The following is a 24,890-nucleotide window of genomic DNA, read 5'->3' on the forward strand; positions in this document are numbered from 1 at the left end:
CTGCTGAATTTCTGGCTTGAATCCAGACGTTCTGAGCCATGCGTGCCTACGGATGGTAACCGACGTATTAATGGTCCTTGCGGCCGTGTCTGCTGCATCCATGGAGGAGCGTATTTGATTGTTGGAAATGTTTGGACCCTCCTCAACAACCTGTTTTGCTCTTTTTTGCAGATCTTTTGGGAGATGTTCAATGAGATGCTGCATCTCATCCCAGTGGGCTCTGTCGTATCGCGCTAGCAGCGCTTGTGAATTTGCGATGCGCCACTGGTTTGCTGCTTGGACCGCAACCCTCTTCCCGGCTGCATCGAACTTCCTGCTTTCTTTATCTGGGGGAGGTGCATCCCCAGAAGTGTGTGAATTTGCCCGTTTTCTGGCAGCCCCTACCACCACAGAATCTGGTGGCAGCTGAGAGGTGATGAATACAGGGTCCGTAGGAGGCGCCTTATACTTTTTGTCCACCCTAGGCGTCACTGCCCTACTTTTAACTGGCTCCTTGAAAATGTCCTTTGCATGGCGTAGCATGCCTGGGAGCATCGGCAGGCTTTGGTAGGAGCTGTGGGTTGAAGAGAGGGTGTTAAATAAAAAATCATCCTCTACTTGTTCAGAGTGTAGTTCCACATTATGGAATAGTGCTGCTCTAGCCACCACTTGTGAGTAGGCTGTGCTGTCTTCCGGTGGTGATGGCCTAGTTGGGTATGTGTCTGGGCTGTTATCAGACACTGGTGCGTCGTACAAGTCCCACGCATCCTGATCTTGGTCATCGTGGCTCATGGCGGTGTGAGCTGGCGAATGTGACGGGGTGTAAGTTGGTGAAGCCGGAGTTACAGGTGGAGGCGAGGGAGGAGGTGTTACCTTTTGTGCTGTTTGTTGCTGAGGAGTAAACTGAAGCGTTCTCTTTCGTTTGACAGGTGGAAGGGTACTGATCTTCCCAGTCCCCTGCTGAATAAAGATACGCTTTTGCGTGTGATCCACGTCAGTGGATTGCAGTTCTTGTTCAAATCTATGTTTCTTCATTTGTGAAGACATAGAATGCTCTTCAGTATAGGAGCCTGAAACAGGGTCTGATGTCGCTTTTTTCGGCTCCGAAAACCCTGTTGATTGTTTTTTCGGCTCCGAGGTAACCTTCCTCTTTTTCTGTGCCGAAAATTCTTGGCCTCTATGGTCTTCGGCGCCACTGTCTCGGCGTCGATCCGTGTCGACACCGAACTCTCGGTGTCGATGCTTCTGTTTAGCACTCTCTCGGTCCCGAGGAGGCTGCGTGCCGGTGTCTCGACCGAAGTCGGACGATCTCGACACTGAATGGGCCTTTTTCGGTGCCGATTGTTGGTCACCGAGAATTTGGGTGGAGCCATGGCCGGTTGGCAGTGGCGTCCCCTGGGCCTTCTTTCCTTTTTTAAGTTCTGATCTCGACGTCTTACTCACAGTTTTTGTAGAGTCTAGCTCGTCGGAGTCTGAATCCTGGATGGAAAAGGATTCCTCCTGTTCCTCTTCTGTCTCGAACTGTCGACGCTCCTTTGGCGTGGACGCCATCTGCAGTCTTCTCGCTCGACGGTCGCGCAGAGTTTTTCGGGACCGGAACGCCCGACAGGCCTCACAGGATTCTTCGCTGTGCTCGGGTGACAGGCACAGGTTACAGACCGAGTGTAGGTCTGTATAAGGATATTTGTTGTGGCATTCGGGGCAGAATCGAAACGGGGTCCGTTCCATCGGCGTTGTTCTCCACGCGGTCGGGCCGACTAGGCCCCGACGGGGTGCCGAAATCTACCCCGAAGGGCACCGAAGCGCTTCGATGTTCAACGCGTCGTCGTATGTGTCTATCTCGAACCGGATCGCAACGATACCGTCGAAAATCTTCCGTTTTCAGCTATCTTTCCGTTCCGAAACCCGGAGCGACAGGAACACGTCCGAACCCGATGGCGGAAAGAAAACAATCGAAGATGGAGTCGACGCCCATGCGCAATGAGCACAGAAGGAGGAGTCACTCGGTCCCGTGACTCGAAAACACTTCTTCGAAGAAAAACAACTTGTAACACTCCGACCCAACACCAGATGGCGAGCTCATGCATACCATGTGTATCTACAGCGACAGATGCCATCGAACACATATTTCCAAACATAATAAATACAATACTTTGAAGATACAAGGAATCTTAGCACCATCTTTAGACCAAGAAGACCAAGCATATAGTCTCAGGTGAAACGTATCAACTAGAACCCTCAGGAAAAATTAACTGTAGGAAAATGACTCCCTGTTGCAGTTACCCCCCCACTTTTTGCCCAATATGGATGCTGACTTGACTGAAGTGTGCTGGGACCCTGCTAACCAGGCCCCAGCACCAGTGTTCTTTCACTAAAAATGTACCATTGTTTCCACAATTGGCACACCCCTGGCACACAGATAAGTCCCTGGTAAAAGATACCAGTGGTACCAAGGGACCTGTGACCAGGGAAGGTCACTCTAAGGGCTGCAGCATGTGTTATGACACCCTAAGGAACCCCTCACCTAACACATGCACAATGCCATTGCTTTTTTTCTCCCCACCAACACACACAATCTGCAAAGTCGACATGGCTTCCCCCTCAGGATGCCATGCACACAAAATACTGCCTGTGGCATAGGTAAGTCACCCCTCAAGCAGGCCTTACAGCCCTAAGACAGGGTGCACTATAGCACAGGTGAGGGCATAGACACTGTAGGGGCATATTGCTCATGCACCCAAGTCTATTCTTAGGCATTGTAAGTTCGGTGTGGCCATATTAAGCATATGGTCGGGGAGTTTGTCAAAACGAACTCCACAGCTCCATAATGGCTACAATGACTGATACCAAACTTCCCAGTAAACGTCTCAGAATAATAAACCCACACAGATGCCAGTGTTGGATTTATTACAAAACGCACACAGAGGGCATCTTAGAGATGCCCCCTGTATTTTACCCAATCCTTCAGTGCCAGCCTGCCACTGAGACGCGTTTCTGCCCCCCTGGGGTGAGAGCCTTTGTGCTCTGAGGACAGAAACAAAGCCTGCACTGGGTGGAGGTGCTTCTCACCTCCCCCTGCAGGAACTGTAACACCTGGCGGTGAGCCCCAAAGGCTCATGCCTTTTGTTACAGCACCCCAGGGCATCCCAGCTAGTGGAGATGCCCACCCCTCCAGTCATTGCCCCCACTTTTGGCAGCAAGGCTGGAGGAGATAATGAGAAAAACAAGGAGAAGTCACCCACCAGTCAGGACAGCCCCTAAGGTGACTCCTGCCTTTAGAAATCCTCCATCTTGAGAGTGGAGAATTCCCCCAATAGGATAAGGGATATGTCCCCCCTCCCCACAGGGAGGAGGCACAAAGAGGGTGCAGCCACCCTCAAGGACAGTAGCCATTGGCTACTGCCCCCCCCCCAGACCTAAACACACCCCTAAATTCAGTATTTAGGGGCAACCCTGAACCTAGGAAATCAGATTCCTGCAACCTACACAAAGAAGGAGGGACTGCTGACCTGAAAGCCCTGCAGAGACGACAACTGACTTGGCCCCAGCCCTACCGGCCTGTCTCTAGACAGAAAGAACCTGCACAGCGACGCATCCAACAGGGACCAGTGACCTCTAAGGATTAGGAGGACTGCCCTGAAACCGAAGGACCAAGAACCTCTAGAGAATAGCGGCACTGGGCACAAACAGCAACATTTTTGCAACAAAGAAACAACTTTCAAAGAACTCTACCTTCCCGCCGGAAGTGTGAGACTTCCCACTCTGCACCAGACGCCCCCGGCTCAAGCTCCAGAGAACAAACACTGCAGGGAGGACTCCCAGGCAACTGCGACGACATGAGTAACCTGAGTTGACCCCCTGTGCCCCACAGCAAAGCCTGCAGAGAGGATCCAGAGGCTCCCCCTGACCGCGACTGCCCGGTAACAAGGAACCAGACGCCTGGCCCAAGCACTGCACCCACAGCACCCAGGACGGAGAGGAACCAACCTTCAGTGCAGGAGTGACCAGCAGGCGGCCCTCTTTCTAGCCCAGTCGGTGGCTGGCCCGAGACCCCCCGTGCCCTCCCTGCATCGCTTAAGTGACCCACGGGTCCCTTCATTGCTTCCTATAGCAAACCCGACGCCAACTTTGCACACTGCACCCGGCCGCCCCTGTGTCGCTGAGGGTGTGTTGTGTGTGCCTGTTTGTGTCCTCCCCAGTGCTCTACAAAACCCCCACGGTCTGCTACCTGAGGACGCAGGTACTTATCTGCCAGCAGACCGGAACCGGAGCACCCCTGTTCTCCATAGGCGCCTATGTGTTTTGGGCCCTCCTTTGACTTCTGCACCAGACCGGCCCTGTGTTGCTGGTGCAGTAACTTTGGGGTTGCCTTGAACCCCCAAACGGTGGGCTGCCTATGCCCAGGAGACTGACTGTGTAAGTGCTTTACGTACCTCCGAAACTACTTACCTCCCCTAGGAACTTTTGATTTTTGCACTGTGTCCACTTTTAAAATAGTATAGGTTAAAATAGCAATAACCTGTGTGTACTACTGCTTTAATTCAAAGTTCTTTACTTATGTGGAGTACCTTGTGTAGGAAGTTGGCTCTGTATGTGCTATTTCAAAGTAAGGAATAGCATGCACAGAGTCCAAGGGTTCCCCTTAGAGGTAAAATAGTGGTAAAAATAGATAATACTAATGCTCTATTTTGTGGTAGTGTGGTCGAGCAGTAGGCTTATCCAAGGAGTAGTGTTAAGCATTTGTTGTACATACACATAGACAATAAATGAGGTACACACACTCAGAGACAAATCCAGCCAATAGGTTTTTATATAGAAAAATATCTTTTCTTAGTTTATTTTAAGAACCACAGGTTCAAATTCTACATGTAATAGCTCATTCGAAAGGTATTGCAGGTAAGTACTTTAGGAACTTCAAATCATCAAAATTGCATGTATACTTTTCAAGTTATTCACAAATAGCTGTTTTAAAAGTGGACACAGTGCAATTTTCACAGTTCCTAGGGGAGGTAAGTATTTGTTAGGTTAACCAGGTAAGTAAGGCACTTACAGGGCTTAGGTCTTGGTCCAAGGTAGCCCACCGTTGGGGGTTCAGAGCAACCCCAAAGTCACCACACCAGCAGCTCAGGGCCGGTCAGGTGCAGAGTTCAAAGTGGTGCCCAAAACACATAGGCTAGAATGGAGAGAAGGGGGTGCCCCGGTTCCGGTCTGCTTGCAGGTAAGTACCCGCGTCTTCGGAGGGCAGACCAGGGGGGTTTTGTAGGGCACCGGGGGGGACACAAGTCCACACAGAAATTTCACCCTCAGCAGCGCGGGGGCGGCCGGGTGCAGTGTAGAAACAAGCGTCGGGTTTGTAATGGAAGTCAATGGGAGATCTAGGGATCTCTTCAGCGCTGCAGGCAGGCAAGGGGGGGGTTCCTCGGGGAAACCTCCACTTGGGCAAGGGAGAGGGACTCCTGGGGGTCACTCCTCCAGTGAAAGTCCGGTCCTTCAGGTCCTGGGGGCTGCGGGTGCAGGGTCTCTCCCAGGTGTCGGGACTTTGGATTCAAAGAGTCGCGGTCAGGGGAAGCCTCGGGATTCCCTCTGCAGGCGGCGCTGTGGGGGCTCAGGGGGGACAGGTTTTTGTACTCACAGTCTTAGAGTAGTCCTGGGGTCCCTCCTGAGGTGTTGGATCGCCACCAGCCGAGTCGGGGTCGCCGGGTGCAGTGTTGCAAGTCTCACGCCTTTTGCGGGGAGCTTGCAGGGTTCTTTAAAGCTGCTGGAAACAAAGTTGCAGCTTTTCTTTGGAGCAGGTCCGCTGTCCTCGGGAGTTTCTTGTCTTTTCGAAGCAGGGGCAGTCCTCAGAGGATGTCGAGGTCGCTGGTCCCTTTGGAAGGCGTCGCTGGAGCAGGATCTTTGGAAGGCAGGAGACAGGCCGGTGAGTTTCTGGAGCCAAGGCAGTTGTCGTCTTCTGGTCTTCCTCTGCAGGGGTTTTTCAGCTAGGCAGTCCTTCTTCTTGTAGTTGCAGGAATCTAATTTTCTAGGGTTCAGGGTAGCCCTTAAATACTAAATTTAAGGGCGTGTTTAGGTCTGGGGGGTTAGTAGCCAATGGCTACTAGCCCTGAGGGTGGGTACACCCTCTTTGTGCCCCCTCCCAAGGGGAGGGGGTCACAATCCTAACCCTATTGGGGGAATCCTCCATCTGCAAGATGGAGGATTTCTAAAAGTCAGAGTCACCTCAGCTCAGGACACCTTAGGGGCTGTCCTGACTGGCCAGTGACTCCTCCTTGTTGCTTTCTTTGTTCCCTCCAGCCTTGCCGCCAAAAGTGGGGGCCGTGGCCGGAGGGGGCGGGCAACTCCACTAAGCTGGAGTGCCCTGCTGGGCTGTGACAAAGGGGTGAGCCTTTGAGGCTCACCGCCAGGTGTTACAGCTCCTGCCTGGGGGAGGTGTTAGCATCTCCACCCAGTGCAGGCTTTGTTACTGGCCTCAGAGTGACAAAGGCACTCTCCCCATGGGGCCAGCAACATGTCTCTAGTGTGGCAGGCTGCTGGAACCAGTCAGCCTACACAGATAGTCGGATAGGTTTCAGGGGGCACCTCTAAGGTGCCCTCTGGGGTGTATTTTACAATAAAATGTACACTGGCATCAGTGTGCATTTATTGTGCTGAGAAGTTTGATACCAAACTTCCCAGTTTTCAGTGTAGCCATTATGGTGCTGTGGAGTTCGTGTTTGACAGACTCCCAGACCATATACTCTTATGGCTACCCTGCACTTACAATGTCTAAGGTTTTGTTTAGACACTGTAGGGGTACCATGCTCATGCACTGGTACCCTCACCTATGGTATAGTGCACCCTGCCTTAGGGCTGTAAGGCCTGCTAGAGGGGTGTCTTACCTATACTGCATAGGCAGTGAGGGGCTGGCATGGCACCCTGAGGGGAGTGCCATGTCGACTTACTCGTTTTGTCCTCACTAGCACACACAAGCTGGCAAGCAGTGTGTCTGTGCTGAGTGAGAGGTCTCCAGGGTGGCATAAGACATGCTGCAGCCCTTAGAGACCTTCCTTGGTATCAGGGCCCTTGGTACTAGAAGTACCAGTTACAAGGGACTTATCTGGATGCCAGGGTCTGCCAATTGTGGATACAAAAGTACAGGTTAGGGAAAGAACACTGGTGCTGGGGCCTGGTTAGCAGGCCTCAGCACACTTTCAATTGTAAACATAGCATCAGCAAAGGCAAAAAGTCAGGGGGCAACCATGCCAAGGAGGCATTTCCTTACACAACCCCCCCCCAAACGAAAGAGGATGAGACTAACCTTTCCCAAGAGAGTCTTCATTTTCTAAGTGGAAGAACCTGGAAAGGCCATCTGCATTGGCATGGGCAGTCCCAGGTCTGTGTTCCACTATAAAGTCCATTCCCTGTAGGGAGATGGACCACCTCAACAGTTTAGGATTTTCACCTTTCATTTGCATCAGCCATTTGAGAGGTCTGTGGTCAGTTTGAACTAGGAAGTGAGTCCCAAAGAGGTATGGTCTCAGCTTCTTCAGGGACCAAACCACAGCAAAGGCCTCCCTCTCAATGGCACTCCAACGCTGCTCCCTGGGGAGTAACCTCCTGCTAATGAAAGCAACAGGCTGGTCAAGGCCATCATCATTTGTTTGGGACAAAACTGCCCCTATCCCATGTTCAGAGGCATCAGTCTGCACAATGAACTGCTTAGAATAATCTGGAGCTTTGAGAACTGGTGCTGAGCACATTGCTTGTTTCAGGGTGTCAAAGGCCTGTTGGCAGTCCACAGTCCAGTTCACTTTCTTGGGCATTTTCTTGGAGGTGAGCTCAGTGAGGGCTGTCACAATGGATCCATATCCCTTCACAAACCTCCTGTAGTACCCAGTCAAGCCAAGGAATGCCCTGACTTGAGTCTGGGTTTTTGGAGCTACCCAGTCCAGAATGGTCTGGATCTTGGGTTGGAGTGGCTGAACTTGGCCTCCACCTACAAGGTGGCCCAAGTAAACCACAGTTCCCTGCCCTATCTGGCATTTGGATGCCTTGATAGAGAGGCCTGCAGATTGCAGAGCCTTCAAAACCTTCTTCAGGTGGACCAGGTGATCCTGCCAGGTGGAGCTAAAGACAGCAATATCATCAAGATACGCTGTGCTAAAGGACTCCAAGCCAGCAAGGACTTGATTCACCAACCTTTGGAAGGTGGCAGGGGCATTCTTTAAACCAAAGGGCATAACAGTAAACTGATAATGCCCATCAGGTGTGGAGAATGCTGTCTTTTCTTTTGCTCCAGGTGCCATTTTTATTTGCCAGTACCCTGCTGTCAAGTCAAAGGTACTTAGAAATTTGGCAGCACCTAACTTATCAATGAGCTCATCAGCTCTTGGAATTGGATGGGCATCTGTCTTGGTGACAGAGTTGAGCCCTCTGTAGTCCACACAAAACCTCATCTCTTTCTTTCCATCTTTGGTGTGAGGTTTGGGGACTAAGACCACTGGGCTAGCCCAGGGGCTGTCAGAGCGCTCAATCACTCCCAATTCCAGCATCTTGTGGACTTCCATCTTGATGCTTTCCTTAACATGGTCAGACTGTCTGAAGATTTTGTTCTTGACAGGCATGCTGTCTCCTGTGTCCACATCATGGGTACACAGGTGTGTCTGACCAGGGGTTAGGGAGAAAAGCTCAGGAAACTGTTGTAGGACTCTCCTACAATCAGCCTGCTGTTGGCCAGAGAGGGTGTCTGAGTAGATCACTCCATCTACTGTGCCATCTTTTGGGTCTGATGACAGAAGATCAGGGAGAGGTTCACTCTCTGCCTCCTGATCCTCATCTGTTACCATCAACAGATTCACATCAGCTCTGTCATGGAAGAGCTTAAGGCGGTTCACATGGATCACCCTCTTGGGGCTCCTGCTTGTGCCCAGGTCCACCAGGTAGGTGACCTGACTCTTCCTTTCTAGTACTGGGTAAGGGCCACTCCATTTGTCCTGGAGTGCCCTGGGAGCCACAGGCTCCAGAACCCAGACTTTCTGCCCTGGTTGGAACTCAACCAGTGCAGCCTTTTGGTCATACCAAAACTTCTGGAGTTGTTGGCTGGCCTCAAGGTTTTTGGTTGCCTTTTCCATGTACTCTGCCATTCTAGAGCGAAGGCCAAGTACATAGTCCACTATGTCCTGTTTAGGCTCATGGAGAGGTCTCTCCCAGCCTTCTTTAACAAGGGCAAGTGGTCCCCTTACAGGATGACCAAACAGAAGTTCAAAGGGTGAGAACCCTACTCCCTTCTGTGGTACCTCCCTGTAAGCGAAAAGCAGACATGGCAGGAGGACATCCCATCTCCTTTTGAGTTTTTCTGGGAGCCCCATGATCATGCCCTTTAATGTCTTGTTGAATCTCTCAACTAAGCCATTAGTTTGTGGATGGTAAGGGGTAGTGAATTTATAAGTCACTCCACACTCATTCCACATGTGCTTTAGGTATGCTGACATGAAGTTGGTACCTCTGTCAGACACCACCTCCTTAGGGAAACCCACTCTGGTAAAGATACCAATGAGGGCCTTGGCTACTGCAGGGGCAGTAGTCGACCTAAGGGGAATAGCTTCAGGATATCTGGTAGCATGATCCACTACTACCAGGATATACATATTTCCTGAGGCTGTGGGAGGTTCCAGTGGACCAACTATGTCCACACCCACTCTTTCAAAGGGCACCCCCACCACTGGAAGTGGAATGAGGGGGGCCTTTGGATGCCCACCTGTCTTACCACTGGCTTGACAGGTGGGGCAGGAGAGGCAAAACTCCTTAACCATGTTGGACATATTGGGCCAGTAGAAGTGGTTGACTAACCTCTCCCACGTCTTGGTTTGTCCCAAATGTCCAGCAAGGGGAATGTCATGGGCCAATGTTAGGATGAACTCTCTGAACAGCTGAGGCACTACCACTCTCCTAGTGGCACCAGGTTTGGGGTCTCTGGCCTCAGTGTACAGGAGCCCATCTTCCCAATAGACCCTATGTGTTCCATTTTTCTTGCCTTTGGACTCTTCAGCAGCTTGCTGCCTAAGGCCTTCAAGAGAGGGACAGGTTTCTTGTCCCTTACACAGCTCCTCCCTTGAGGGTCCCCCTGGGCCTAAGAGCTCAACCTGATAAGGTTCAAGCTCCAAAGGCTCAGTTCCCTCAGAGGGCAGAACTTCTTCCTGAGAAGAGAGGTTCCCTTTCTTTTGCTGTGTTGCAGTTGGTTTCCCAACTGACTTTCCTGTTCTCTTGGTAGGCTGGGCCATTTTTCCAGACTCCAGCTCTACTTTTTCACCCTGTGCCTTGCATTGTGCTCTTGTTTTCACACACACCAGTTCAGGGATACCCAGCATTGCTGCATGGGTTTTTAGCTCTACCTCAGCCCATGCTGAGGACTCCAGGTCATTTCCAAGCAGACAGTCCACTGGGATATTTGAGGAGACCACCACCTGCTTCAGGCCATTGACCCCTCCCCATTCTAAAGTAACCATTGCCATGGGATGTACTTTTCTCTGATTGTCAGCGTTGGTGACTGTGTAAGTTTTTCCAGTCAGGTATTGGCCAGGGGAAACCAGTTTCTCTGTCACCATGGTGACACTGGCACCTGTATCCCTCAGGCCCTCTATTCTAGTCCCATTAATTAAGAGTTGCTGTCTGTATTTTTGCATGTTAGGCGGCCAGACAGCTAGTGTGGCTAAATCCACCCCACCCTCAGAAACTAGAGTAGCTTCAGTGTGGACCCTGATTTGCTCTGGGCACACTGTTGATCCCACTTGGAGACTAGCCATACCAGTGTTACCTGGATGGGAGTTTGGAGTGGAACCTTTCTTGGGACAGGCCTTGTCTCCAGTTTGGTGTCCATGCTGTTTACAGCTATGACACCAGGCCTTTTTGGGATGAAAGTTTTTACCCTTGTACCCATTGTTTTGTGAAGAGGCTCTGGGCCCACCCTCCTGTGCAGGTTTTTGGGGGCCTGTAGAAGACTCTTTACTATTTTTAGTTTTGGTTGTCTCATCACCCTTCCCCTGGGGAGTCTTTGTGACCCCTTTCTTTTGGTCACCCCCTGTTGAAGTCTTGGACACCCTTGTCTTGACCCAATGGTCCGCCTTCTTTCCCAATTCTTGGGGAGAAATTGGTCCTAGGTCTACCAGATGCTGATGCAGTTTATCATTGAAACAATTACTTAACAGGTGTTCTTTCACAAATAAATTGTACAGCCCATCATAATTACTTACACCACTGCCTTGAATCCAACCATCTAGTGTTTTCACTGAGTAGTCAACAAAGTCAACCCAGGTCTGGCTCGAGGATTTTTGAGCCCCCCTGAACCTAATCCTGTACTCCTCAGTGGAGAATCCAAAGCCCTCAATCAGGGTACCCTTCATGAGGTCATAAGATTCTGCATCTTGTCCAGAGAGTGTGAGGAGTCTATCCCTACACTTTCCTGTGAACATTTCCCAAAGGAGAGCACCCCAGTGAGATCTGTTCACTTTTCTGGTTACACAAGCCCTCTCAAAAGCTGTGAACCATTTGGTGATGTCATCACCATCTTCATATTTAGTTACAATCCCTTTAGGGATTTTCAACATGTCAGGAGAATCTCCGACCCTATTTATGTTGCTGCCACCATTGATGGGTCCTAGGCCCATCTCTTGTCTTTCCCTCTCTATGGCTAGGATCTGTCTTTCCAAAGCCAATCTTTTGGCCATCCTGGCTAACTGGATGTCCTCTTCACTGGAGTTATCCTCAGTGATTTCAGAGTTGTTGGTCCCTCCTGTGAGGGAACCAGCATCTCTGACTATTATTTGTGGAGTCAGGGCTTGAGAAGCCCTGCTCTCCCTAAGTAGGACTGGAGGGGGGGAATTTCCCTCCAAGTCACTATCTTCATCCTCTGAGTTGCCATCCTCAGAGGGGTTGGCCTTTTCAAACTCTGCCAAAAGCTCCTGGAGCTGTACTTTGGTAGGTTTGGGGCCCATTGCTATTTTCTTTAGTTTACAGAGTGACCTTAGCTCTCTCATCTGTAGATGGAGGTAAGGTGTGGTGTCGAGTTCCACCACATTCACATCTGTGCTAGACATTATGCTTCTAAAAGTTGGAATACTTTTTAAGAAACTAAAACTGGTTCTAGAATCTAATTCAAACTTTTAACAAACTTTTAAACTCTAAAAGAAATGCTAAACAGGATCTAACACAAGGCCCTAGCAGGTCTTTTAAGAATTTAGAAAACTTTTCAAATTGCAAAAATCAATTTCTAATGACAATTTTGGAATTTGTCGTGTGATCAGGTATTGGCTGAGTAGTCCAGCAAATGCAAAGTCTTGTACCCCACCGCTGATCCACCAATGTAGGAAGTTGGCTCTGTATGTGCTATTTCAAAGTAAGGAATAGCATGCACAGAGTCCAAGGGTTCCCCTTAGAGGTAAAATAGTGGTAAAAATAGATAATACTAATGCTCTATTTTGTGGTAGTGTGGTCGAGCAGTAGGCTTATCCAAGGAGTAGTGTTAAGCATTTGTTGTACATACACATAGACAATAAATGAGGTACACACACTCAGAGACAAATCCAGCCAATAGGTTTTTATATAGAAAAATATCTTTTCTTAGTTTATTTTAAGAACCACAGGTTCAAATTCTACATGTAATAGCTCATTCGAAAGGTATTGCAGGTAAGTACTTTAGGAACTTCAAATCATCAAAATTGCATGTATACTTTTCAAGTTATTCACAAATAGCTGTTTTAAAAGTGGACACAGTGCAATTTTCACAGTTCCTAGGGGAGGTAAGTATTTGTTAGGTTAACCAGGTAAGTAAGGCACTTACAGGGCTTAGGTCTTGGTCCAAGGTAGCCCACCGTTGGGGGTTCAGAGCAACCCCAAAGTCACCACACCAGCAGCTCAGGGCCGGTCAGGTGCAGAGTTCAAAGTGGTGCCCAAAACACATAGGCTAGAATGGAGAGAAGGGGGTGCCCCGGTTCCGGTCTGCTTGCAGGTAAGTACCCGCGTCTTCGGAGGGCAGACCAGGGGGGTTTTGTAGGGCACCGGGGGGGACACAAGTCCACACAGAAATTTCACCCTCAGCAGCGCGGGGGCGGCCGGGTGCAGTGTAGAAACAAGCGTCGGGTTTGTAATGGAAGTCAATGGGAGATCTAGGGATCTCTTCAGCGCTGCAGGCAGGCAAGGGGGGGGTTCCTCGGGGAAACCTCCACTTGGGCAAGGGAGAGGGACTCCTGGGGGTCACTCCTCCAGTGAAAGTCCGGTCCTTCAGGTCCTGGGGGCTGCGGGTGCAGGGTCTCTCCCAGGTGTCGGGACTTTGGATTCAAAGAGTCGCGGTCAGGGGAAGCCTCGGGATTCCCTCTGCAGGCGGCGCTGTGGGGGCTCAGGGGGGACAGGTTTTTGTACTCACAGTCTTAGAGTAGTCCTGGGGTCCCTCCTGAGGTGTTGGATCGCCACCAGCCGAGTCGGGGTCGCCGGGTGCAGTGTTGCAAGTCTCACGCCTTTTGCGGGGAGCTTGCAGGGTTCTTTAAAGCTGCTGGAAACAAAGTTGCAGCTTTTCTTTGGAGCAGGTCCGCTGTCCTCGGGAGTTTCTTGTCTTTTCGAAGCAGGGGCAGTCCTCAGAGGATGTCGAGGTCGCTGGTCCCTTTGGAAGGCGTCGCTGGAGCAGGATCTTTGGAAGGCAGGAGACAGGCCGGTGAGTTTCTGGAGCCAAGGCAGTTGTCGTCTTCTGGTCTTCCTCTGCAGGGGTTTTTCAGCTAGGCAGTCCTTCTTCTTGTAGTTGCAGGAATCTAATTTTCTAGGGTTCAGGGTAGCCCTTAAATACTAAATTTAAGGGCGTGTTTAGGTCTGGGGGGTTAGTAGCCAATGGCTACTAGCCCTGAGGGTGGGTACACCCTCTTTGTGCCCCCTCCCAAGGGGAGGGGGTCACAATCCTAACCCTATTGGGGGAATCCTCCATCTGCAAGATGGAGGATTTCTAAAAGTCAGAGTCACCTCAGCTCAGGACACCTTAGGGGCTGTCCTGACTGGCCAGTGACTCCTCCTTGTTGCTTTCTTTGTTCCCTCCAGCCTTGCCGCCAAAAGTGGGGGCCGTGGCCGGAGGGGGCGGGCAACTCCACTAAGCTGGAGTGCCCTGCTGGGCTGTGACAAAGGGGTGAGCCTTTGAGGCTCACCGCCAGGTGTTACAGCTCCTGCCTGGGGGAGGTGTTAGCATCTCCACCCAGTGCAGGCTTTGTTACTGGCCTCAGAGTGACAAAGGCACTCTCCCCATGGGGCCAGCAACATGTCTCTAGTGTGGCAGGCTGCTGGAACCAGTCAGCCTACACAGATAGTCGGATAGGTTTCAGGGGGCACCTCTAAGGTGCCCTCTGGGGTGTATTTTACAATAAAATGTACACTGGCATCAGTGTGCATTTATTGTGCTGAGAAGTTTGATACCAAACTTCCCAGTTTTCAGTGTAGCCATTATGGTGCTGTGGAGTTCGTGTTTGACAGACTCCCAGACCATATACTCTTATGGCTACCCTGCACTTACAATGTCTAAGGTTTTGTTTAGACACTGTAGGGGTACCATGCTCATGCACTGGTACCCTCACCTATGGTATAGTGCACCCTGCCTTAGGGCTGTAAGGCCTGCTAGAGGGGTGTCTTACCTATACTGCATAGGCAGTGAGGGGCTGGCATGGCACCCTGAGGGGAGTGCCATGTCGACTTACTCGTTTTGTCCTCACTAGCACACACAAGCTGGCAAGCAGTGTGTCTGTGCTGAGTGAGAGGTCTCCAGGGTGGCATAAGACATGCTGCAGCCCTTAGAGACCTTCCTTGGTATCAGGGCCCTTGGTACTAGAAGTACCAGTTACAAGGGACTTATCTGGATGCCAGGGTCTGCCAATTGTGGATACAAAAGTACAGGTTAGGGAAAGAACACTGGTGCTGGGGCCTGGTTAGCAGGCCTCAGCACACTTTCAATTGTAAACATAGCATCAGCAAAGGCAAAAAGTCAGGGGGCAACCATGCCAAGGAGGCATTTCCTTACACCTTGCATCTTATGTATTTACTTCAAATCTTGAGGTTTTAAAATAAATTAAGAAAATATATTTTTCCACATAAAAACTATTGGCCTGGAATTGTCTTTGAGTGTGTGTTCCTCATTTATTGCCTGTTTGTGTACAACAAATGCTTAACACTACCCTGATAAGCCTACTGCTCGACCACACTACCACAAAATAGAGCATTAGAATTATCTAATTTTGCCACTATCAACCTCTAAGGGAAACCCTTGGACTCTGTGCACACTATCTCTCACTTTGAGATAGTATATACAGAGCCAACTCCCTAAAATAACCAAGTGTCACTTACATAAAAAGCAGTAGTGCTCTGTTGTCCTTATCAAGAGAAATCACTATCAATTATCTTTTTTTCACAATGTATTTGTAGATACCAGCTGAGAGAAATGATACAATAAACTCTACAACTATAATGGGTGGTGTCACAGGTCCAGGGCCTAAAAAAATACACCAAACCCCCTTAAATCTTACTCTATTTCTTGGCTGATAACAATCAAAAGTATACCTTTATGTGCACAAGATCACAGACTATGGGGGTCATTATGACCCTGACGGAAGGCAGAGAAGCGGCGTAAGACCGACAACAGGCTGGCGGTCTTTTTTTTTTTGTATTAGGACCATGGCGGTTACCACCATTGTCATCCGCCGCTTCTCCGTTCCGCCCGCCCGGCTGGAGACCTGGGTCTCCAGCCCGGCGGCCGTCACTATAGCGCCAGCAGTATTTTGAAATCCATGGCGGTAAGCACTATCAGTGCCAGGGAATTCCTTCCCTGGCACTGATAGGGTTCTCCCCCACCCCGACTCCCTCCCCTACCCCCCTCCCCACCCCGACCCCCAACATAACATCATTCATACACACACGACATGCACACAGGCACCACCAACACACATACACCGACATACATGCCAACATCCACACACACAGACACGCACACACACATTCAAACATACACGCAAACATCCATACAGACATACCTACAGACATACACGCACTCATTCCCAAACACACAACACCCCCGCAAGCATACACACACGCACACCCCCATGCACGCACACAACGCACAACACCCACCCCACCCCACCCCCCTCACGGACAATCGACTTACCTGGTCAGACGATCCTCCGGGAGGGGACAGGAGCCATGGGGGCAGCTCCGCCGACACCACACCGTCAACAGAACACCGCCACGGCGAATCACAGGACGTGATTCGCTGGGCGGTGTTCTGTTGGCGTGGCGGTGGAGCAACCTCCATTTCCCCGCCTCCCGCCAGTATGGCTGTTGGTGGCTCTCCATTAGTAAAAGGACAGAGAGCTGCCAACGGTCATAATAGGCCGAGAGGCAAACCGCCACCACTGGCGGTCTTCCGCACGGCGGTCCCTCAGCGGTCTTGGAAAAAGACCGCTGAGGTCAAAATGACCCCCTATGTCTGGTCCCTAGTCTATAAATCAAGATACTGAGAAGCTGGAAGTAATACGGCACCATCGCTTTATGTAGATGCTCACGTATATCGAAGATCTTACCTTAAAATCAAAGGTATAATTTGTGTAAGGCATCAGGCCATTCTCATAAGCGCTCTTCAGATTAAATCCATGTGTGATTCTTCCGTTAGATGTTACAGTTTTTCCATTACAATTGAAGTTTGTAAGACTTTCATTGTATCTCAGCTCCTTAAAATCTTTGTGGTTTGTTTCAACTCCTCCAGTGCTTAAGTATTCAACAACACCTGCATTAAAGAAAACATAAATTGTCTTAGTGAACACACTTTTATTCCTATATTGTGCTTCCTACATCAACACTATCCACTCTTCATTCACTTTACAGATGATTACTGGCCTGAATTAAGGTACAAGATGATAAGTTACTATTGAAAGACTCCTTAAGCAAAAAATATGCTGAAAAGTAATTTGCTGTCTGTACCAACAACTCGCCCTTACAAAACGCAGGCCCATGCTCAAATTGACACTGACAAAGCCTTTTTCCAAAATGAAGAAAATCACTACTGCAGGAACCAGTTGTTCTTCAGAAGCATTTTGACCATTTAATTATTTGTAATATGTTTTTTAATTAACTCTCAATGAACTTTACTATTATTGCAAGACAAACATTTAAATGAAGAGGAATACATTAATCTACCGAAAGTCGGTACTTAACTAAAGAACACACACATAACAGCATGACAGGTGAGAGGCAAATACTAATGTGTAATGACATTCACGTATATACTATTATAAAACAAAATTATAGATGGAATACTTTCCTGTTCTTCGTCTTTTAAAACCACTTGTTTACCGAGTTTTAGGAAACATATGAATCAACATTGTCGGTACACAGGTCAATGACTTCAAAGAGCTCTCTGCCTCTCCTTTCTCGTTACAACACTAAGGTCAGTTTTACGAATATGCCGCACTTTCCTTGTTTGCGCCATGGATCACCTTTCAAAAGGCGTGCCGTGCATAAACCAGAAAGGTGAGCTGTATTAGAATGAATGCACTGCCCCCAGGGCAGCCGCAAACTCGGGCTGCCCTAGGGGCAGCGCATTCAAGTGAAATGAAGAGCAGCCGTTTAAAAGCTGCTCTGTATTTCACTGTGCAGGCTGCAACTCGCCTGAACCTTTTCTCACCCCCACAGGGCTGCTTTATTGTGGTGACATTCAGTGCACCCTAAAGGCATGTTTGCCTCCGTGTCCATGTCAGTAATATGGTAGACCTTGAAGAATGCCCCTTACCAGTGGTGTATTAACACTGGCTGTCTGTTAGAGATTTTTAAATGTGACTGGATCCCTGTATTATTCAGAATAATTTAATGTAAGAACTCCCTCGGGTTGTATCCCACCACGAGGTTGAGTCTGCCTGGGTGGCATTTACCTATCAGGGTGGGGACAGGTGGCAGATGATGAATCATGACCCTATTATGTGTGTGAGACCACCTGTTTCATAAAGAGAAATTCCCAACACAGGTCCCAACTTTATGGTCTTTAACAAAAAAAAAAAAAAGATAATACTGACAGGATCACAACCAAAGTGGTCGCTGCTGACAGTTTTTATCCTATTTCCTCCCCAATCGTTGTGTTTAATGTTTCGATTCTAGGGGGAAGTGTGGAGGGTTGACTTCTCAACTCTGTTTGTGTGAGGTTATTTTTTTTTTTGCCTGGCCTAAGGAACCTCACTTGACCATTATGCTTAGGAAGGCTCTTCTTGTATGTAGTGGAGGTAACTTACCAAAAATTTTGCATTCACGTTCAAGATTGGGATGGTCCTGTAGGCGTCACAGTCTGAGAAGTCCTACCCCTCTCTTAGGTTACTACACTCAATGCTTGTAGCACAGTTGATGGTAGAAAGCCTCACCTTGAAAGAAAATTAAAAATTCAGCCAACTGGGATTTTATGTGTATTTGTAAAGTGCACAAACACCTGCTCGAGAGAGCGAGTGTGAGTGTGTGTCTCTAGCCCTGCTTATGGTAATTTGGTTGAAAAGACAGGTATTCAGCGTCCTGCAGAATTCAAAAAGAGGAAGCTTCTTGTGGAATAGAAGGCTGTTTAACACTTTAGGAGTGATGTACGAGTACGTTGATCCTCCTGATCTGGTTCTGTTTGTGTGTGGGATGTGTGTGAGAGCAGGTGTCCTTCAGCACAGAGGTGTCTGGGTAGTTGGTGGATGGAGATGAAACTGTTTTGGTAGGTGGGCCCCAAGTTGTGTTCTGCCTTTAATGTGTGTGAGGAGTTTGAAATTACTACATTTGTATATTGGCAGCCAGAGGAGTGCTCGGAGGTGTGGTGTGATGAGACTTCAGAGTGGAAGGCTGAGGAAGCATGGGGCTGTTGAGGTCTCGATGGTTTGTACTCTTCTAGTGTACTGCTGGGTGATCCAAACATAAGGGGAACTTCTGTAGTCTAACTTACTGGTGACTAGGGCATGAGTTACAATTTTGCTTGTGCTGCTTACACACCATTTGAAGATCTTCCTCTGCATCTTCAGGGTTTGGAAGCAGGCTGCAGAGATGATGCTGTCTTTTGCATTCATATACAGTTTGCTGTCGATTATGTTGAGGATCCTGGTATGGGTGCTGGTCTCGTGAGGCATTCTTGGGCCCAGTCTGGTTCACCATTTTAGTTTAGTCCTATATTTAGCATTTTACATATTTTAGGCTGACATCGCTTTTTGGCAATTATTTACATATTATTCAGAGAATACATTGAACATGTTTGCTTTTAGTTTCTTGACAAATAACTACACTCTGTTCAAGGCTAAGAACACAAAACAAGATATCCTAGTGCTTTCATTGCCCATTCAGACAGCTTCTAACACTGAGACATATCACTTCATCAGAGTTGTGCTGCTAGCACACAGTGTGGTTTTGAGGATATAAACTGGGCACTGCCCTATAGGGTCAGAGGAGCACTCCAGTCCGGGAACAAATCCTGTGCTCGACATGCAGATCTGCGGACACTGATCTTCCATTTTGTAGGAGTAGGATTGCCAACTTCACTCTAGACCGGCTTGCTGTTTCAGCTCTCCAGGTATATTTGTGGGGGAGAGTGGTAAGGGGAGTGCAGGGGGAGAAGGAGTTGTCCCAGGCTATCCTCCTAGATCGGCAAGCACCAAAGAGTACAACTGCTGTGTTCTCAGATTGTAGTTAGTGATAGGTAGAAAGGTACAGAGCAAATATTACCATGGTCGGACTGTTTATCCTTTTCACCATGTTAGTAATGCTGGTTGCAATGCTTTGTTTCATCCGCATAATAATCACATACTTATTCTCTTTATGCAAGTATACAACTGTTTCAATAAATGTTTGAAAACATATTTGTAGTTTTCTTGTATTTTCCCCTGGGCATGCATGAGTAAAACAATGAAAGCGCAAGCTCTGTTTCTATGACTTCCCTAGAAGCCAGTGTCATGTTTGAGGCTGCTGTAGTCATCGGTTACCCTGGGAAGGTTGGGAGTTGAGGTGAGACACTGCGAGCTACCTAAGAATTGCATCAGCAGTTCTTGGTGTAGATGGTCTGAGTTCGACTGGCTGCCAGCTGGAGTCGAATGGTGAGGTTTTCTTGCAGAAGAGGTCTACTTCTGTCTTGTCTGTGTTGAGCTTGTGATAGGTGACTTCATCCAGATAGTGACTTTGGTCATGGAGGCATTGAACTTGTTTCTTGTGTAGGGGGTCTTGTCTGAGAGGGAGAGTAGGAGTTGAGTCATCGGCGTAGGAGAGGATGCCGATGTCACGTGTGGATCCACCTGACCATTGGCCAGAGAGGTCATGTATGTGTTGAAGACCATGGAGCTCAGCAATGAACCTTGAGGCACACCGCAGAGGAGTTTGACGGCTTCCAAGGAGTAAGAGGACAGGCTGACAGCTTGTAGTCTATACGCCTGATACTAGGAAAGCAACACATCTTTTATACAAGGACCCTAAGACTATGTCTACAACCCCTACTTGTGACTAACTGCTGTTCTGAACAAAGGATTAAGATGGTGTAGGAGCCATAGCAAGGCATTAAATGGTAAAGCGCATGTGTCAGATGTCATTCCTCCTAACAAATGTACTGTCAGAAATGGGGTCCTCTAGTTGGCACCCTGTCCAAGTAGGGTCCCTAATTAGTTAGGGTAAGGGAGCCACACATCTAGATAACCCCTGCTCACCCCCTGGTAGCTTGTCACAACCAGTCAGGCTGATCTCTGAGGCAATGTGTAAAGTATTTGTACACACCCACACAACAGTGAAAACACTACAAAAGGACTCCACACCAGTTAGAAAAATAGCCAATATTGATCAGAGCATGACCAGACAAAAACAACAAAAATCCAACATACTCAAGGCATACATTTTGAAAGATGTAATCTTAGTATAGCACTCAGAAACACAAGGTCTCCAACTGAGGCTTTCATGGTGTCTTGACGGAGCGGTTTCCAACAGTCCGACGCCACTCACGAGGGAGTGCAGGCCAGTCACAGAGTTGCACGGACCCTAGGTACAGTACTTTAGAAAATTATGAGAATACCAAGACTTTTCACGGAGTCGGGTGGTGAGGGGTCACTGGAGTCTGTGCAGCGTCTGTTCCGTACTGCTACCAGGGAGGTGAGGCGTTGGTTCCTTACTGCTAGGCAGGGGAGGTGTTGGTTCCTTACGGTTGTACGGGAGGTGATGTGGTGCCGATGGGGAGGTGCCTGTTCCTTGTTTTTTTTGGGGGGAGGGGTACAGGGGTGGTTGATGAATCCAGCGAGGTGTCAACTTTGCAGTGTCGGGATCACACCACGAGGCCACAGGTGCTGTCGCGGAGTCGGGCGTCACAGATGATGGTTGACACTGCACTCATGCTGTAGCAGAACTTTGGAGGTGCTGCAGCGGCAGCAGGCCTGTGTTGCAGATTGCAATTGTTGCACTCGGAGGGGACCACTGTTCCGGTGCAGGTAGCGGTGTGGATTCGGACTGCAGCGTCAACTCCGAAGGAGCTCTGGAACCAATGTGCTTAGTTTCTTCTTGGCTGCTCCAGAACTCACTCCCAACGGCCCATGAACTGGATTTGGCACCACTTGGCAAGACAGGACTCTTAGCAAGAGAGCCCAGGTGCTGGCAGATGAAGTCTTTGATGTCCCTGAGACTTATTAACAAGAGGCAAGTGCAGTCCAAGCCCTGGGAGAACCTTTGGAAATAGGATGCAGAAAGCAAAGTCCAGTCCTTCCACTACCAGGACAGAAGCAGCAGACCAGCACAGCAAAGCAACAACAGTGTGTCAAAGTATCTCACCTTTCAGGGTCAGAAACATGTCTGGTGGTTGCAGCATTCAGCATATGGGTAGATGATAGGTTTTCAGGGGGCACCTCTAAGGTCTTGTCTGGGTGCATGTATTGCTAAATTTATCACAAGCATCAGTGAGGGTTTATAAATATGAGATGTTTGATACCAAACATCCCTATTTTCCGTGAAGCCATCATGTAGCTGGGGAACTCTTACTGACCAGTGACCAGCACATGTATTTAAAATAACTCCCTTGTTCATTCACTATGTCTGAGAATATACAAAGACATAGCAGGGGCATATCTGGTCTTGCAGATTTGTCACCACATGTAATGTAATGCACCCTGCGTTGGGTTGCAAGGCCTACTGTAGGGGTGACGTACATATATCACATGCAGTGTTAGATGACATGGCACACAGGATGTGTGCCATGTCGTGATTCACTTTTAGCTGCACCAAGACTCGCAGCCTGCAATAGTTGTCTGCCTGTGCTCGGTGAGGGGACCATGAGGTGCACAGTAATGCTGCAGCCCTTGGGGACCTTCTTGGGTATCCATACCATAGGTACCTGGGGTACCATTTCCTAGGGACTTACTGAGGTGCCAAACGGTATGGCCAATTGGGGAAGAATTGCAGTTTTAGGGAAAGAGATCTGGAATTGGGGACCTGGTTAGCAGGAACCCTGTGCGCTTTCAGTCAAAACTGCATCAATTACCAAGCGGAAAAGTGGGTGTGACCTTGTCAAAAAGGGTCCCTTTCCTACACAGCACATATAGCATCAAGAGGCTGAGTTTGAAATTCTTTTTGTAATAGAGTTCTTTTTACTCCGCAACTGTTACGTTCCTTAATGTTTCCCACTGTCACCTCCAGTGCTCTATAAAAGCGCATGGTAACCCCTGTTTTATACACCTCTTGGATTTCTTCTACACTACTGAGCCTTTTATCCACCCAGTCCATGTCGCAGTTCTGCAATTGCACTAAAGCCCTCTGCCAACACCAAGTAAAACAGTTGGAGCACATCCTTGCAGGCCCCTTTGGTTACTGCACCTTTTAAAATCTACTTGGCCGACTTTTATCCTTGTTTGGGAAGGGGGGGGGGGGTGAGAAAAGGGGCATCTGTCGGGGGCCTACTACATCCTCTCTGTAGATCTGGTTATCTGCAAAACAGTACCAGTCTCTCTCTCCGGCAAATGTACCCCAAGGATGCAGAGGTTGCCTGCGTACTCTAGCAGTGCGGCCCTTTAGCAGAAACCCCCATCTCCGCCTCACTATAGGCCTGTTAATTCTCAATCTGCCCCACCTACCCAAGCTTTCCAGGGTGAGAAGTAAACTGCCTACTTTTTTAGGCAGTGCAGACTTTTAACCATAGTTCCTCAGCTGTGGACTAGCTGAAGACTTTGGGGCCAAAACCTGCCTGCCTGCTTCAGTACTGACAAGTGCAAAGAACCGACTCAGCTGTGCATCCTCCAAAAGCCTTGGAGTCCTGCCAGCACTTCGCCAGCCAGTCAGCATATCCCTTGGAGTGAAGGAGCCACTTCCCTGTAGCAGCAGTCAGGCCCCAAACACGACTGTTCAGTTCTCCATTTGGCTGACCTTCTGGTTCAGTGAGGGAGCAGCTTGCCAGGAAGAGCATCCCGAGTGCCCAGGAGTATAGCCCTGTCAACCTATCCAGTCTTCGAGATGCTGAGCCTGCCCAGAATCTCCCTGCACCAATACCTGGAGTACCAACACCAGATGAAAGCATTAAGGCTATTAATGACCACCACCACAACCACCCCGCCGCCCCCCTCACCCCCCCCCCCCCAAAAAAACGGTGCAGACTTAAACTGAGGCCAGCTCCATAGCATAAGTTGTTCTGCTGTGTTTTTCCCCTCTTCTGCAGGTGACCCAAAAACCATGACAGCCTCTAACAGTGACCCGCTGGACAAAACACGTATGCACCCGAACCTCTCAGCCAGGGGCCACTGAACCATACGGTGTCCCTGCAGAGCTGAGACCCTCAAGGACCGAGCCTCACCCCCCCCCCCCCCTCCCGAACTTGGGTTGGACCGGACTGGTCATCCAGTCCCCACTTTCAGCCCTTTTTCTTCCAGGTATTTACTTCAACGTGAAGAGTCCGAGGCTACCCCCACTAGTAACACCTCTGCTCCCAGATGCACCCGGACAGGTAAGCCAAAACTGCTGGTGATTCTAGAGACCTTGGACTCTTACTTACCTTAAGTTCAGAAGAACAGTACAGCAAGTCCATTGCAAGGGACCCTGTGCAGTTTTCTCCATAGGATAACATTATGATGTTCAAGGCTCCTGCTCCAGATCAGACAGCTCAATTTTTTGCATTTCTTAAAATCACCAACTCGAAAAGTAATTATCTGCTCTTGTAGACCTTGGTGAATAACTTATTATAAAAACCTGTACTATTTTTCTAAAATTGTTCTTGAGTTTCTTCTTGAGTGTATGTCTCCTTTGACTGTGTGTTCAACAAACAATTAGCACTACCCTCTAAGTCTAAACTGCTCACCCACACTATCACAAAAGAGAACATATAGGATTATTACTTCAACCTCTACATCGCCAGCATCCTACATGGACTGTACCATACTTCCGCCAGCCAGACCTAGTAAAAGAAACCCCACAACTTCCATTAAGCCATCTCTAACAAACCAACCAACTCTACTGTGAGTAACTTTGCTCGAGTTAGAGCTATTCGAGTTTAAACTTCTAATCATACTTTTCTTGCCACATGAACTGAAAAGTAAAAACGTTTCACATAAGTGAGCCCCAGGCCACCATGAAGCGTGATGGAGACATAAAAGGAAACAGAAGTTCGCTCGTAGTGAAAAGTATGGGCAAAAGTGCAATTAGCCCTGTAAGAGGGTTAATGTCATGTAAAGCACTTTACTACTGCCCAGCGAGATCGTTCTGCCTGCAAAATAAAGAGATAAAGTAGTCCAGAAACCATACGGAAACCATGGAGCCTCGTATGTTTTCAGAAGTTGGCTGGTGCGCTCGAGGAGGACTAAACACCGAAAAGGCATGACTTATGCATGCCTTTAACTAATAAAATTAAGTGAATTGTAAAAGGCAAGCACACGAAACAACCAAACTCATGGGCTTGACATGGGTGTGGT

At 48.9% G+C, this 24,890-nt stretch overlaps 1 protein-coding gene across 7 annotated transcripts in view; it reads right to left on the bottom strand.

Annotated features, from left to right (window-relative positions):
- CNOT6 (CCR4-NOT transcription complex subunit 6) overlaps positions 1 to 24,890 on the bottom strand; it is a 264,606-nt gene that overhangs the window by 38,196 nt on the left and 201,520 nt on the right. For all 7 annotated transcript variants that reach the window (XM_069199286.1, XM_069199289.1, XM_069199285.1 and 4 more), the window contains exon 11: positions 16,551 to 16,753. In XM_069199286.1, the coding sequence (XP_069055387.1) occupies positions 16,551 to 16,753 (203 nt within the window). The remainder of the gene's footprint in view (positions 1 to 16,550; positions 16,754 to 24,890) is intronic.

Source organism: Pleurodeles waltl, chromosome 7, assembly GCF_031143425.1.
Source record: "Pleurodeles waltl isolate 20211129_DDA chromosome 7, aPleWal1.hap1.20221129, whole genome shotgun sequence".
Taxonomy (NCBI): Eukaryota; Metazoa; Chordata; class Amphibia; order Caudata; family Salamandridae; genus Pleurodeles; species Pleurodeles waltl.